Source organism: Lathamus discolor, chromosome 3 (genome assembly GCF_037157495.1).
Source record: "Lathamus discolor isolate bLatDis1 chromosome 3, bLatDis1.hap1, whole genome shotgun sequence".
In the NCBI taxonomy this organism is placed as follows: domain Eukaryota; kingdom Metazoa; phylum Chordata; class Aves; order Psittaciformes; family Psittacidae; genus Lathamus; species Lathamus discolor.
The window spans coordinates 134,555,690-134,573,461 of NC_088886.1; the positions used below are offsets into that span (position 1 = coordinate 134,555,690).

At 40.1% G+C, this 17,772-nt stretch overlaps 1 protein-coding gene across 12 annotated transcripts in view; it reads right to left on the reverse strand.

The window, feature by feature from the left end:
- EXOC6 (exocyst complex component 6) overlaps nt 1–17,036 on the reverse strand; it is a 93,534-nt gene extending 76,498 nt beyond the window's left edge. For 2 of the 12 annotated variants that reach the window (XM_065671924.1, XM_065671926.1), the window contains exon 1: nt 14,732–14,863. In XM_065671924.1, the coding sequence (XP_065527996.1) occupies nt 14,732–14,814 (83 nt within the window). In that variant the 5' untranslated portion in view covers nt 14,815–14,863. Of the gene's footprint in view, nt 1–14,731; nt 14,865–16,871 lie in introns of those variants that run through there. The other 10 variants (XM_065671929.1, XM_065671927.1, XM_065671920.1 and 7 more) reach the window with 8 other exon arrangements.
- Between the last annotated feature and the right edge of the window lie 736 nt (nt 17,037–17,772).

Here is a 17,772-nt window from a genome sequence, read left to right on the forward strand (position 1 = left end):
CTTCATCACACTAGTGAAAAAAATCCTGAGACAGAACTGCTCACTTTTAAAGAAATAAATCATCACACTATGTAAAATAAATTCACACTTTGTATCACAACTCTGATACAGATGAGAAGTAAGATGATAAACTAAACACGTTTACCAACTTCCTTAAGATGCTGTGCCCTTAAGGCATGCTATTTCAGAGGTTTCAGAAGGCAGTCAGACCTAAAGCACTGGCCTTTAAGTAGTCTCAAGAGAGCCACGCCATCTCAGGCCAAGGAGAGGAACTGGGCTTTTTCTCTAAACTGCAAACACAACTGAGGTGATACATGCCTGATTTACTTATTACAGAACATCACACATAGTACACTACGATTTATTTCTGATGCTGAAGCTTATTTCCCATCCATACATTTCAAAGCTTACCTATACTAAATATTTTATTTATTTACTAAATAAAGTAAATTGCTAGCTTTGAATAGTTGTCTGAAGGTGTACATTTCAACAGATTATGGCACTGCAAGCAATGTTTCTAGCAATTCCGCACTTTTCAGTGTTAAACTATCAGGCAAACATATCATCATACTGCAGTATCTTGGAGAGAGACACAGTATCCTGAAAGCATCCTATATCTAATTCTTTTAAATTACAAGACAAAAATAACAAACTTTACAATGCACAAACACACACACAGAGGATTCTGTTGGGAAGAGAGTGAGGAAGTGATAACCTTTCCAGACACATTTCTTCAGGAGATGAGTATTACATGCATTTATATATACATTTACCCTAAAAATCTGTCTCACTTTAAGTTGCTTCACATACATCAGTGGGAAGTGTCATAGAAAGAGGCAAACATGCCTAGGCTATCAAGAAAAAATTTATGTGTGTAATATATAGTTCTTTCAATTTCTGTTTACATTCATACACTTCTGAATGTAGAACCCCAAGGATCCTCTTCAGCTTTATGGGTTTCTGAAGTAGATGCTGGTGGCCTGAAATACAGCACAAACCTGAGCTGAGCCAAACTGAAGGACATGAACAGATTGCTTTCAACCTGTGATCTATCTATATAGGAACCTATAGACAACTAGTTGATTTACACCATGAAAATTTGAAGAGGAAGCTTTTTCTCAGTATCAGTCTTCAAACTGGAAAAAAATAAAGGAGATGATCACTGATGTTGGAGACAGAAGTTTGCATTTGGTTTTGGCAACTAAAAAAAATAACAAAACAACAAAAAACCCAAACAAAACAAACCTAAACATAACATACCACTTTAATTTTCAATCTGGAATGACAGAACATTAACTTGAGTGACCAGTTAGACATCACCACTGCATATCAGTGACAGGTACTATTTTCATTCCTAATTGATGTGGCAAGCAGGGCATCCATGAAGAGCACAAGCAGAGCTGAAGGATTTTTCTGGTAATGCGTAGCAGGTTACTTACCTACGTTTCCCAGGACTCTGTATATAGAGACAGAGACTTTTTTTTCTCTGACTCAGCCCAACAACTGGACAATATGAGTCATATTAATATCATCCTAGGTAAACACAAGATAGTGAAGAAAGCACTCGAAAGAGGAAAAATAATTAACTGGAAATACTCATAGACAGCTTAACCTAAAGGAGAAAGATATCTCAGTCACTGGTTCAATTTTATTGCAACAGGGATATTTTCACCTTGATGTTTTCTTACCACCTGGGCTGAAGGGAGAAAGACAAGCATAAACAGATATCAATTCAGGTCTCAGTGAAAAATGAAAGAGAATTTTCAGATATGCAACCATTTTCCAATAGAAAATAAAACAAATTTACTTTAATACCATAAAGAACCTCCTTACAATTTTTATTTTCAAAACTGAAACACAATATGAAAAATACATATTTCATAGGTTTGACTGACAGTTCTCGTGTTCCCATGCAAAAATCTACTGAAACACCAGAGGGCACCATTCTACACACAAAAATACAAGCCGGTAAGTGAGTAAAAAGGCTCATCTCCAGAGAGCTAAAATTCAGCCAAGAATGGTAAAATCTAACTTGTCATCAATTCCACCCGACCCTTCAAAAACTAATAATACTAATAATAATTAAAAAAATCAATATTCCTCAAATCATGTGGTCCAGTCCGTAATGACAGCTCCATACATACGTATCATTAAATGCCTGCGTGCAAATGGGATTAAAAGACAATTGGCATTTCCCTAGGAGGAGTCCGGGGGGGGGGGGGGGGGGTGTGTGAGAATGTTACAAGGGAAAAAAAAATAAATAATAAAAATCATGAGCCCAGAAATCAATTTACTACATTGACCAGAGTACTGGAAAGGTAAGCAAAGGAAGTGCATATAGACTAGTATGTGTAAAAGGAGAGGAGCCTAAAAATATTTTGAGAGTTCAGCAAATACTCCAGTAGAAAATTAGAATAATCAGAAACCTGAACATAACTTCCACTGTAATTTACTTGGTGGGAGTTTTGCGCAAAAGAAGTGAATTGCAAGACTAACCAGATTAAGAAATAAAGAAATTTCATCCCTCTTATCTATGGCAGTAGCTGTAATTTCGAATGGTAAGCAGAACTGCTTAGGAACTCAGGCTTCAGACAAAAATTAACTTGAAGAGTTTATTTTATTACAAATAAAAGCTGCATATTTTCATAACAAAATAATGATTCAGAAAATAATACGAATTGGTAGTTGGTGATAAATGTCAATTAAAAACATTACTCAAATGGTCTATTAGATAAAGAATAATATATAACAAAGCTCTTCTGGGTTCTAAAAAAAGCTATTAGCTGATGAAGGGTTTGGGCTTTGGTTATTTTTTAGTGTGTGTTTGTTTTTTTTAAATGGGCAATGATTTGATTTTTCACTGCAATACATATTCAGGAGAAACATCTCTGAGCTTACTGAGCATTACTGTAAATTTTTAGAATGAACAACTCTCTTCTTAGTAATAATTCATAATAAATTCTACAGCAGCAAAAATTTTAAAATGGGTCAGCCATTTAAAAAAAGACAAAAAAAAAAGTCAGAAAATAAAGAAAAAGTACTGATCGCTTTACAGGACAAAGCAGCTCCTTACTAATGAGTTGTTACCTTTCACCATTTTCACACACCCCCAAACCATCCTGTTTTGTCCCATTTCTAAGACGAATTGCAGGTTCCCCACCCCTGCCTATATTGCCACAAAGTCGTTCATTTCCTGGTTACACAAGACATATGAAGCAATTAAAAATTGTATACACACATTCCTTTCAGAGTACTGATAACCACTTAGTAAGTGCCAATCAGTTACCTCTCCATGAATGCTGTGATGATGATGGGAATTGCACATCTCTGGCACAACAGTTGTAGAAGTTTGTTATGGAAGAAGTTTGATATGCCTGACCATGCAGTTTATGAATTACAAAGGATGCAAGAGAAAAAGATTTATTTGTAGAGCTTCAGATTTAGAACGGTGAGGGAAAAGTTAATTTTTAACTGATAATTTTTATCCAAGTCACAAAAAAAAAACCACAAACAAAAAACAACAACAACAAAAAAAAAAAAAAACAACAAAAAACCACTAACTTGGACTTACAATTTTTATTCCATTTTTCAAAGTAATACCTAAAACAAAGCACATACAAATAAATCAGTTCTCAAATGAAGAAACTACTTGTGGATAATCATGGTTTTAGAATTAGTAACTTGCTATCAAAACCAATTTTGTACTGAGGCTAGAGATGATCTCAATTAGCTCCCATAAACACATTGCAAGAAGTGGCCCAGTAGATGTTTGCCCTCTCCCTCCATTTCTCATTTGATTAAAAAAAAAAGAAAAAGTTATGAATAAAATAATATTTACAATTCAAATTTGCGTAACAAGTTCAGTGGGATCAATGCAAGCTAACAACACTGACCATGCAAATTAAGATTCTGCCCAATAAAACAGACCTGTCATTGTGACCATAACCATGGCATCCCTAACCACGATACTGTATCACAAACTCCATTTAAGCTGTAATTTCACAGGAAACACTGCAGAAACTTCCTTTGTCCTACAATATACAAAGATATTTTCTGTTTACACGAACTCCAAACTTTGTAGTGATTTTTCCATGGAGTAATTTCATATAGGTTGCTGCATACACCCCTAAAAGGCTTTATAAAATATTGTCCAGGTGTTTCCTGCAATTCAACTGGAGTTATGGTAATAAGCACATTTCTTAAAACCTAAGCAGCCTTTCTATGCCAGGCGCTACCTAGGGTCCAGTTCTGCTGTCCTTTTTCATAGTTACACCTCACTGCTGCATTTAAAAGATCACATTACCTGCCAGAACAATGCAGAACTCAATGTAGGCCTAATCTAAGAAAAGATTTTATTAATCTTCATTTAGCTGTTATGCTTTGCTTGCCTGGTTTTCCTGGATGTGCAATTTCTGTGAATTGTTCTCACTAATAGTATCCTGTTGCTATGAGCAGGAAAGGGCCGAGTACAGTTTGTTAGTTAACATTACTTCCTATAAGCAAGGTCCATATTCTGTAGCAGCAGCACTACAGCAGTCATTGTTCATGCTGGATAAGCAATGGATCACGCTGATGGCTGTTAATGGACATCCTCTGCAGCGAAACATGAACTGATAATCAGTAAACCCAGATTTGCAATAGACTTCCTCCTTCCTGTTTTTATACTGCTGACCAAGGAGATGCCTCTTCCTGCTAAGCCTTTGTGCGACTTACTGATGTATGAAGCAAGAAACTGAAAAACAAGTGCTGCAGTACTATTTTTTTTTTTCCTAATTTTGTGTTGTAATAGCAGATACAAAAGACAGCAAAGAAAGCACCAGTTTCATTTGCTGTGGTACTAGCTATCACCACATAATAAACTTTCAAGTTTAGCCAGCTGCTTCATACACCTAAATGGATACACTGGACATAGTTGGAACCTATAGTATTTCATATAAAATATGTTAAGAAACTGAAGTCCACATAGCAATATTTTTATCTTCCCTTTATATTTCCAGAGACTGAAATATAAATGGTTCCATTTTAGAAGCAATGGATTCACCTATGAAATTGTGAGCTTCTAAGTTCTTTTTAAAGAATTGAACAGATTTCCATTACCCATGTCCCAGAAATAACTAGCCATCTTTTACAACTTATACATAAGCTGTCTTCTTTATCTGGGGCACTTTAGACATACTCTTCCAGATAAATATGTACCAAACATTTCAGTAGAGCCTTCACAAGACATGAAACAGAACAGAATATTTAATGTCACAAATATCTAGGTCTTATTTCAATAGGCTTTGAATACCAACACTACGCAGATGTAAATACATGTAATTTTAGAAATCAAGAAGTTCAAGATTAAATAAAATATCCAATAATTAAAGTTTTGAAACCAGCTGGATTGAGAACATGTTCCATTCAGTACAAACCAAACCAGATAATTCTCTGATGCGGCACACTTCTCTGCAAACACATAACCAAAGCATACATTTTACAATAATATTTTACTATTAACTTCTGTTTATGAGCTCACATAGGCAATACACAGAAAATCATCATGCTTTTCCTTCATGCGAATTAACAGCCTGTTCTATATTCTTTGCATATGCACATCACCCAGGATCACTAAAGAAAATGAAATATGACTTTAAAAAAAAAAAAAAAAGTCTGGTTTTAACTTAAAAGCCCAACTGAAACTAACAGTGTTTCTCTGTTGGGAAGCAAATAACAGTGTTGAAGCAACTGACTTCTACTACTCTTTGTTACCTTTACTCCTTTACCTGCTTGATAAACAGACTAAGCAGCAGAAACTCTGTTCATGCCTTAGCGAAAAGGGACACTCCAGCATAACAGAAACTCCGCATTTCAAGGGGAGGTAGCACACATTGGCTACTTTGTTACAGTTTCCTAAGTTTATGAAACAAAACAGAATAAACATATAGTATGAAACAATATCAACTATGTTACTTTTTTGTTGAAATTAACTAAAAACAAAACTCGGAAGAAAAAGTTGCCTTGCTGAAGGTCACTCTACGCATAAGGAAGTGTGAAAACTCTGAAAGTCCCCGTGAGAGCTGCTAGCAACAGAAATATCTGAATGCCTGTAATAGAAATGAGAGTAGTGTATTAAAATGGAAGTAGATGATACTTGAAACTTTAAACACTTCTTTTTAAAGCTGAAATGTCTCAAAAGTATCTCCCTAGGTACATGCTACAGTTAATTTTTTATTATTAATTTTGTATTACCCTGATTCATGGGAGAATTGCAAGTTACACTCACTGCAGTTTTTCAAGCAAATTACTTTATCTGAGACATCGTGAAAATCCCATTCACAATATTAGAGCTGAACACCTTTCTCATGCTATAAAAAACTCCCAGCACTCTCTGCAGGTCTCTAGTGCAGAAGTGTTCAAAGGCATCTTTTAGGTCCTTATTGTCAAGCTCCAAGTCTTTCCATAAAGGCTGATGCACTCTAAAACCTGCACATTTCCCTCTTAATACTTCCATCAGTGATTAAGTCTGCTACTAGTTTGGTATTACTGGCAAAGGTTGAGGTACAGGAAGGGCTTCAGGCAGGCTCCAGGAGAGATTGTTAACTCCTTCCTGCACAGGACAGTTTGCCAGGCATACAAATAATTGCTCAGTAAACATGTATAAAACGAGGGAGGGGTGCACTGCTGAGCATACTCAAAGCTGAACATCAAAATGAACATGATGGCATTGTTCTACCCAGATCTGTGGTGGCAGGCATTAGGTTTGGGCACTTCAACCATCACCAGAAAGACTGGCAACAGCTAGATTTTATAACTAGCCATTGCAAGTCCTTCAGTAAGATAAAATCTAATGGGATTGCTTGATGCTGATGTAAAGCTAGGTTGGCAGTTTTGAGCAAGCTAGTACTTAATCGTTTACTACAACCCATATACTTAGAAATAGTTTCCTATTTGCAAACCCATTCCTGGCATTATCCTGGAAGCACTATCTAAGAATTATCAATCCTCCTAGATTTTTATGAGCCTGTTTAAGTAGTATAATACATAAAATGCAAGATGACAAAACTTGCTCAGCTGGAGTTCCTGCAATTTCAGCCTTGCACATGCAACACTCTAGCACTTACACGTCAAAAACAGCCTTATACTGAATTATGCTAAGGCTTGTGAAACCTCACCTGGAGTATTGTGTGCAGTTCTGGTGTCCTCAACATAAAAAGGACATGGAACTGTTGGAACAAGTCCAGAGGAGGGCCACGAGGATGATCAGGGGACTGGAGCACCTCCCGTATGAAGATAGGCTGAGAAAGTTGGGGCTGTTCAGCCTGGAGAAGAGAAGGCTGCATGGAGACCTCATAGCAGCCTTCCAGTACCTGAAGGGGGCCTATAGGGATGCTGGGGAGGGACTGTTCATTAGGGACTGTAGTGATAGGACAAGGGGTAATGGGTTAAAACTTAAACAGGGGAAGTTTAGATTGGATATAAGGAGGAAATTCTTTCCTGTAAGGGTGGTGAGGCACTGGAATGGGTTGACCAGGGAGGCTGTGAATGCTCCATCCCTGGCAGTGTTCAAGGCCAGGCTGGACAAAGCCTTGGGTGAGATGGTTTAGTGTGAGGTGTCCCTGCCCATGGCAGGGGGGTTGGACCTAGATGATCTTGAGGTCCTTTCCAACCCTAACTATTCTATGATTCTATTCTATGATTCTATGATTCTCAGGTAGACGGCTATATCGAGGAAATTGCAAAGTCTCACAACAATGGTTCAGCACACAAAGCTAGAGCACAGTGTATGCTGTTGGCTTCCTCCAAAAAAAAAGCCTGCAAGAAAGTATGTACCCACGTGATTGGCATTTGTGAAGGATGTAAAATTACGCATTTCCTATGCATATGGCACATCTGAAATCTGGGTCAACACACACTATTTAAGATCAGCTTGAGGAATAAGTCAATGAAGAAATGACATGAATAACGATTTGCTTTCCTAAATTTAATGGATGTATCAGTGAACAAGCCATTCATACAATAAATAATACAAGCTGAATGAACTTCCTATAAAGTACACTATTCTGGATCTCTTGGCAGATGATCCTTATTTTAAAAGCTTTAATGTATTTTGAAACGTGCATCCTAAACACGGGAGCAATTTCAAACTCTTTGGTAATACTTGTGAAATAGGAGAGAGCTATTTCAGAAGTATTATTCATGTAAGTTACCAGTTAGGTTAAAGCTTCATTTGGCAGTTGCCCATTTGGAAAACATCACAAGAACTGAGTCAGAAGCTGATGAATGAACACTTAGAAAGATCAAGATAACCTGATTTGCAGACATATTTCATGACAAACTTAATCCGCATTAAAGCTAAGGATTTTTTCTACAATAGGAAAACACAGTGCAGATATGACTACCCACAAACAGTTTCAGGCTTTGTGACAACGTAGAGAAGTACGATGTTGAAACTTGCAGCAATGAAGGTGAATCCTTAACTTCTTCTAAAATATTTTTTGCAACCAATGGCAAATCTGCGTAAAATACCAGGTTAGCACAGGAAAATCAGAACTGCAGTTCTGCTGCTGAGTATATAAAATGTCAGATTAATCAATCTACAGCACACACTCCTCTTATGCTGTTCAATTAATCAATCTACAGCACACACTCTTCTTATGCTGTTCTGACAATATGTAATGGCCTAGCAATGAAAAAAAGTATTGCTCCTTCATAGAAATGTACTTGGGGATAGACCCGCTCACATAGGTGCTTCATCTGACTGCTGCCTTCCACCGTAAGTGCTCAGAATATCACCAAATCCTGCACCAAGTAAGAAAACTTGAAACCAACGCTGCAAGCCAAACACCGGCTTTTCAGGATACACTGTTCTCAGCGAGCAGGCCATTCTCCTTACTCTATGGCAACTCAGTTGCAAAATAGTTATAAGCTATTATAATAAACTGATAAACATACACCTAAGCATACTCTGTGACCTGACCCAAAAAAGACTGCAGCTAACACACAAGGAATTTCCAGTTACTTAGGCTACTTTGTAACTTCAATTTAAAAAGGAACCAGGAATGAAACACATTATTTTGAAAACTGAGCAGGACTAGAAGACAGACCATTAATGAAGATACAGACTACTGATTTTTCAAACCATAAAAACATCTCATGATATTGTAAAACATTATCATGCTATTTGAAATTGAAATACATAATCAAGCATTTCAATTTTGGTTCAAAGCATTGATTTATGATCTCAGACTCCTCTTATGTTTACTCTATATTTAAAACAAGGCTAAGCTATAGACAAAAATGGGAATTGCTGGCTCATATTCCAAAACCAAAATAATGAAAACACAGAAAAGAGCCTTTAGACAATCATACCTGACAAGTAAGACCACAGAGCAAAAATGACGGCAACCGCATTTTGTCACTGGATAACCACATCACAAATCCCAACAGCCCATAAGCAAGTGCTCAGAAAAAAAGTATTTCCCAGCCTGCAACTGTCACGGCTGTACTATCTTCCCACGTACAGAGATGTCATTCACACTGCGTATGCTAGTTCTTACCAACTTTCCCAAAGATAGAGAATAATATGACTAAATCAGGCCTGCTAGTAATAATAGTGTATTCTTTTGATAAAACAAGTTACAGTGAGGCTTTAGGGCACCCTGTCATACACTACAGGGTATCTGGGGCTCTTTATTCACTCGGGTTTGGACAGGTCGCCTCAGTGGATACACAAGTATCTCCAAAATATTAATTTACAGCCCCAGCATGGGCTATCACCTGAAGATGCAAAGTGTGCAACAGTTCAGTAAAAGCAACACAGGTAGACTCTTATTCCATATTTCTCCCTCTGAATTTTCTTGGAAACCTTGATCAGGAAAGGACAAAACAGTCTTTTTTGGATCAGTATTTCTACCTTTGCTTCCTCAGTTTATTCCTCTAATGATGACTAACTGAAGTGTGCTCTTTACCTTCAGCTTTTCTGCAACACAAGGAGAAAAGTTCAGGATGAACAGTTACCAGTCACTTCTAACACTTCACCTATACACATTTGAGACTCACAACAAATCTACATCCTACCTCCAAACTCTGTTCAACCTAAATGAAGCAAAAAGCAGTACCATGTAGAAGTGATTTTTGCTTTGCAGCTGGGTGGCTCAGTGCTGCATCTATCAGTGCAACACAGTGCTAGGTCAGTGGAAGGTCACCACAGCATATTGCGGCATCAGACAGAAACACATCAAACTAATGGCACTTGTCAGTGTGATTCCTGTAGCCATGCCAATGAAATGTCTTCATAGGAGGCCCTCTAATAACTCTGCAGAGAAATTTCATGGCCAATACAACTTACAGCAACCTAGAAGATACCAAGCAATAGCCTGGTGATGACAGATTTCAGGAGTAGAGGAACAGAGCAGTTGCTTAAAAGCATTTTTACACTGACTTTCAAGGAGCATCGCCTGAGCTGCAATTGTGGGACAAAGCCATGGAGTACATCCCACTTACAGACAGATCAACAGACAAAGCATGTTCTTATCAACTGCACCTTAGCTACAAAATTGTCATCATTAGTTCCCCCATAATTTATAAATTTGATTTTACTTTTGTATTAGTTGTCTAGTCAACTGATGGTGGGCATGGAGGTACTCATCTGACAGGCTGTGTGTGGGGATGACACAACACTGGACACTCAGTGGTGTGAAACTCATGAGAAGTGTTCAGAAAAAGTCTACCATACACTTATGCAATATATTACCAAGATACAGTTTAAGAGTCAAATAGTTGGGGTTTTTTTTAGGAACATTGAAATATTGCACATTATCACAACTTTGAAGAGACTTGTGAGTATAGTATATCAGGACACTGGCAGAAAAACGTCTACTCTGTTCAGCTCCACTTCAACCTATTTTGACCGACATAAAGCTAACTAACCAGCATATAAAGTCAATTATTTTCTACTGAATAGAATTTATCTTATTAATTACCCTGGCATGTCCAACAGAGTATTCAAAAAGTGTGAAGACACTCTTAAAAATTTACTCTAAAAATGTTGTTCATATGTATTTATACAGAGTTCAGTGAGAGTCTGAAAGTTATTGCGTTTGGTTTCTTTTCCTGGAGAGTGATATGGGAATTGCCTTTCTTTCTTGTTGTCCTTTTCCTTTATAAAGATTAGAAATGCAGTGACAACTCTTCCTGCTTTTGCAAAGCCCAACAGTATGTATATGACATGAATTATAAGATATTAACACGTTATATAAGAAGGTGAGAGTGACAAGCATTTAACAGGTGCTGTCATTAATCTCATTTAGTTGGCCATTAAAGCTAGAAAGATGTTGATAGAAGTTTCAAAGAGTCTGCTGAAAAAAAATTAATCCTGGCCTGCTATACACAGTCTGCCTATTTAATGAAAGGCATGTTATACAGTTAATTTAAGGCTCATTTATAATGACGTAGTGTGTGCCACTAAATTTAGACATGCAAGTTAAATACCAGCAATTTTAAATCAATAACCTCATCTACTTAAAATTCAAAAAGAAAATTAATTTAATCAAATACAATATAAATTAATTTAATCAAACTCAGTCTCTTCATTTCACAATTCTGAAGATGCAGAGGAATCTTTAGGAGCTAAATTGCTTTCCTACATAGTGAATAATCCCGGCTGTACTAGCTGTACTTTGATTCCTCCTATAAAGGACTTGTGTCCTTTATACATGGGTGGATCTCAGCAGTAGAGTATCACCTGCAGGATCAGTCTGTATGTTGTTCCTTATCTATAAATTTTACACGAAACATTACATATTAATGTATGCTACCATTTTTTTATACCATACACAAAAGTGCTGCCACTCTTCTAGCAGGGTAGGAAACTATACCCCAGCAGACACAGCTATACCAAACTAGCAAACAAAACACTAAAGAAAACCAAGCGCAGAAATATGTTTCCATGGAATCTGCATACAGCCCACAAAAAAATTACACTTCCTATGTGAAGAATGGACGCATTAGGAAGATATTCAGATCTTGATATGAACAACTAAGGATAAGTTAGATCTTGCATATCCTATGATCTTCAGCATTTAGTCTTACCTCACACTACTTATCCAAACCACTCACCTCATGCCCTTTTGTCCTGCTATTTGAAAGGGAATATTGGTACTTCACCTCATGTCACTATGCTATAAACATTCTCCAAGCATTACAGACCATATATCACAAAAACATTCAATTTCACATGGTGAAATTAATGGAATTTCAAGTCATTACATGAGACAACTGGCATCAATGGCTTCCACAACTGGAAATAGAAGGATCACTTTACGTTGCAGCCTTATGCAACTGCACATGGAATTGCTCAACTCATTTCCTTGATTTATGTTGTTTAGCAAGTGAAACCTAGATCTTGCACAGAAAATAATGTTACATTTTATGTTCACACTTTTGTTCATTGAAATAGATTTCATTATTAGATGTGGGATTTTACACTCTTCAGTTTCACACAGCAATTCACAAATTTTAACAGGCATAACTGAACAGACCGCTACAGTTTTGATTTTAAACATTGCTGTTCTTAGTAGCAGCATATTTCTGTGAGGCTGGCTGGGCTTCTTTCAAAGACTCAGCAGATGTAACCATTATTTAGCCCAGGGCTTTTTATTTGTGTATGAACATTAGAGGTTAAATCAGGCTAACATAGCACTTCTTTTCTAAAGATTCTGAAAGTCAGTGATGCAAAACTCCCTGCCTAAAAAGTCAGCGAGATAACAAGATAGGCAAGACAGATGAGATACAAATAGAACAAGAAAAGACAGGAATATGCAAGAAATTAAGAAATTAAATGTTCATATTTCTAAAAACTTAGACATATTTCAAATTCTTAATATGAATAAGAGATTCACATTGTCCCTTTCCTCTGGTTCCCAAACACGCCACCTTCTACTGTGCAGCCTGATTCTCTGCATGTCCTTTACATAAGTTCCTCTGGTATAAGCTCTATACTGGAGATGGCAGCAAAACTTCAATCATATTTAATATTTTCTTGCTAATTTTTTGTTTGTTTGTTTTGGTGGCTTTTTTGCAGGCATCAGCTCCAACCTGCCTGGGCTTGTTAGCTGAGACATGGCTAAACTGCCTCCAGGGACAGCTCGAGTCTGAAAGCATGTCAGCTACTTTCTCTCAACCAAAGCTCACAAACTCTCACAGGTTTCTCTCTCACTCCTTGTGATGCTCAGCTTTGGCACCTCCACAATGTATTCCCACACTGGCTGTGTTTAAGGGACTGTAAGGGAAGATGAGAGCACAGTTTGCTCTGAGCTGACCTCCAAGACCCCACATGCAGCCTCTGTGTGATGTCTGGGCCTGGCCACCCTATCATACGCCTGCATTTGGGCTCCTTGAGGACTGCTTAGCCCTAGCTTTGCACAATGCCCAGACTGCCACCTCCTACACAGCCTTGGTGCTGGGGTCCCACCGCAGACACAGCACAAATCATTCTCTATGAAATGCAAAATGCAGCATTTCATGAGCAACATACATTTCTGACAGTTCTCAGCAGCAGGTTCTCCACCCATGTACCCTATGTTCATCCTTTCCCAGCCCTGTCTATGCCCTCCAGTGGGTACCAGAGAAGTACACAAGCAGTGCCTTGCAGCATGCTGCCACACAAACTGCCTTTTCCAGTTCCCTGAGCACAGGCTCTCCATGTCTTCCCAAAGAGATAACGTGCAAATTCACAGTTCTCTCTTCCAGTCTGGCTAGCATCCGTGCTTTTTGACTTCTTTCAGACGTGCCTCATCAGGGAAGCATCAGCACAGCTCCAGGATTCCAGGATGATGATCCCCTTTCCCTCTGCACCTCCTCCACACCCCAATCCACTCCCTCCAGGCCCTGCCCTTCTCTCCACAGTTTAAACTGAAGGACATTGACACATTTTTCTCCAGCAAGAAAAACTAAGCAGTATGTAGAATTAGGGGGGGAGGGGGGGAAATAGAAACACTGAAGTAATGGCATTTCAGAAATGCTCTGAACACTGTCACATTCCCAGAAGGAATCTGGCTGGGGCAGGAGGTTTCAGACTGCATTAGAAAGGCTGTATGTAGAGCAGCCCTGCAGTTACTGATGCAAACACCCGCCCACAACACGGTTTCGGTCCCGTCCTCAGCCTAGACCCGGGGGTACCGGAACACCTGAGGGAGACGCCCCGTGCTCAAGCGCGGGGCAGGAGCCCTCCCTGCCCGGGCTCGGAGAGGCCGGCACCTGGTTACGGCGGGACCCAGCCCCAGTGCCCCGTTCCGAAGCCCCACTCCTGCCCCGCCGCGCCCACCCCGCCGGAAGCCAGGCAGCGCCCCGCTTCCCCGGCGGACAATGACAGAGAGAGACGGCCCGCGGCTGGGGCACGGCTGCAGCCTCTTCTCGGCCGTCTTTCTATGTCAGCGCCGCCGGCCCGTGGGTGACAGGCGGCCGCACCGCACCGCACCGCGGTGGCCCCTTCTCTCTCCACCACCCCAGGACCCGGGACGGGAGACGACGGTCGAGCTTCCGCGAAGCACTCCCATGGGCTGCGCGCCCCTCCGGGCAGCTCCCGCCGGAGGCGCTGCGGGCGGCCCCGCGGTGTCTCTGGGGAGGAGCTGTCAGACAGCGCGGCCGGGCCGGGCCGGGCCGGGCCGGGGCTCCCCGGGCGGTCGGTCAGGCAGGACGGGTCGGAGAACCCTCGCCCGCCGCCAGCGCCGTGGCCCCCGCCGCGCCTCACCTCAGGGTGGGTCCCACGCAGGCTGTGTCAGTGCTCTCGATCTCCTGCAGGATCCGATCATGCTCGGGGAGACTCTCCGCCATCTTGGATGGGAGGGACCCGGCGGCCGCGCCGCTGCGGGAAGCGGCGGGGAGGGACCGAGGGCGGAGGCGACCGCGGAGCCCGGCGAGGGACAGCCGGAGCTGCCGGGGGGGCGGCTCGGGCGGGGGTGAGGAGGGAGGGGAAGCGGCGGGCAAGGAGGAGGAGGTCGTACCGAGCCTCGCCCGCCCGGTTTGCTCCAGCTCGCCGGTGTTCCGCGGCCCTTGTCAGGGTGATTGCTGAGCCGGGAGCCCGGCAGAGCTCCTCCGTTCTCTGGGCATCTCTGACCCTTACTGTCTTGTGGAGACCGCGGGCAGCTACCGCTGCCTGGGGCCACCCGCGGTGTGGTACTGAGAGCCCTGTGACAGAAGAGAGATACCCAAAATCCGACCCCGCTCCCTGCTGTGCTGCGGAAGGACCAGGCGCCCTTCCGCACCGCACGCAGAGACGCCTTGAAGGCTTTTAGGGCCAAAACCGGCCTTTTCCTTTGGGTTAGTTCTGGTTTGTTTCTTGGGGTGGGTTGTTTGTTTTTCACTTTGTTTTGTTTTGCTTTTAGCTGCTCCTGCTGTCTTCCACCTGGGCCGCTCTAGCCACCGGCCCCTGGCACGAAAGCGATAGAAGTTTGAGGTCAGAGTAAAACTAGACCGGCCAAAAACTGCACCTTTTTGTTCATTGGCTTGCTGTATTTCATTAGAAACTGGCATATTTTTCCCTAGTGCCCTCGAGTGTATGTACAGCAAAGCTTCATTTTTCAATAAAGGAGGAGTAGCCCATTTTCTATTTAAATTATACGCTTTGTGGTTTGTGGCCAAAGATGAGCAAGTCCTTGGGTTTTGCATGCTCAGGAGACAGGATACACCTGCTTTCTGGGCAAAGTTATCTGCGTACAAGTGGGAAGCCAAGAAAAAGAAATAGGCCTGAAGTGCAAAACTTCAGGATGATATGTGGCTGCTTTTCCAGTGAGGAACTCGCAGCAGTTTACAACTGTGAGTGCATTAAAGTCTAGATACCAGCCACCTACAACTGTGTTTGGCACCCTTCTAATTATTGTAATCAAACTTGTACTCTCTCCTGCCCTGGTGCAGCTACACCTAGACGCTGGTTAATAAATGGCACCAAAGACTGTGCACATCTTGTCTGGGCTTGTGGCTTTATCATATTCAGTGTTGATTCAGATGAATTTGTTGATGACTCGTATTAAATCAACAAGGACTTTTCCAAAGTGCATGCTGGAGAAAGAAAGTAAGAAAAATCCTGCAGGCTACCACTGCAATAGTATTTCATTCAAGAAATCATTCAAATGCAGTAACAATCTTCCCACATTCCCTTTTTCTCCTCATCACCAAATTACTGAAGTAATAGATCGACACACATTTTTCAGAGTAAATTAAATTTTCTTTCTTTAGCCTGATAGTCACTGCAACCTGATGCTTACTGTGCCAGGCAGGCTATTTTTAGAACCCTTCTACAGACACTGACAATATACTTGGACATACAACATCATAATCTTTTATATATTACTTTTTTGTAGGGATGAATATGCGGAGGAAACTTTTTTTTCATTTGCATTTTCACAATTAAAACAGCTTCCATAAACTGCAAATGAAAAAAAAAAAAGTATTCAGATATTTAGGAATATCAACAATGAAACCTTAAGCTGTTGTATCTTTAGTGACTAAAAAAATAATAAAATTATTAATATTAAATGTAAATGCATTAATTAATATTAAAATAATAAAAACATCAAACTAAGAACACTGCTACATAAAAGCAAATTTCCCTGTGTTTTCATGTTTAAGAGTAATTTCTTTCTTCACAGAGAAGCTGCAGCCAGCCTTCAGTAACAGATAGCTTTGTCCTAGTGAAAAGAAAGAGCTCAATAGGTGACCTTGGTTTGTATTTTTCCATTTAGGGCCAAGCATACTGAAATTAAATTCAACTTTCCTGTAGATTTCAGGGTCAGGAAAACAAAGTTTCTAATATAATGGACTGACTGAAAGAACATCTATAGAATGGAAGAAATCCATCACAAACAGTTTAATATTATCTAAAAGATGCATACCTGAGCGTGGTTCCAAGAGGCAGCTCAAAGGATTGGATCTCAGCAAGAGCATTATCATATATCTGATCTTTGTTTTCTTCTAGGTACAGTTCTGACAGATTTGACCTGCTTTTCGTTGCCATAGGTTAGCGTAAAACTAGTCCAACTTCAGGAGAGGACTTGTATTGTGATTATTATCGTTCACTAAATGACTCTGTAGTCAGCAAAACCAGGCATGAAAAAACAGATCCTGCTCTAACCTCGTGACTCCTGAGGACTTTGTGTCCAAGAATGGTGCACAGCTGCTGTCTTCCTTTCACTGCTGGTCACATTTGCCTCATATGCAGTACCCAGCCTGCACAGTCTTTTTTGTCTATGCATCCAATTTATTAACAGGAAATTTACTGCCAAAATAATATTTTTACCTCCTTGAAATATCAGTAATATATAGTTAGCCTGAATTTCAGTCGGCTTAAAAACACATTAAAGTCACTTCAACCATTAGACATCAATGCTCAGTTTCTCTGTTAAGTTTTATGAGATTAAAAATAATGTTTTTTAAAAATACTGTATTTTTCCCTTTGCTGTATAAAAAGCCTGAACACACAAGAAATGAGCTCGGTGTATGAAGCAGGTTTATGGACCTTCTAAAGCAGACTGGAAAAGGAGAGAAACTTTTATGTTCTCATCTTTTTCCTTTTCAAAATTAGCAGATGCTACTGAAAATAACAAAGTGCAAAAAATGTTCTGGGATAGCTGTGGGGTTTATGTGAGTTGCAATAAACAAAACTGTTACTACTTCAATACCTATCTGGAAAAAAAGAAAATGGGTAAACTCCTACAAATGCTGAGAGTGGTGTGGCTATCAAGTCATTGTCGTTACCATGTTGGCGAAGAAAATACATCATACAACTGCCACCAG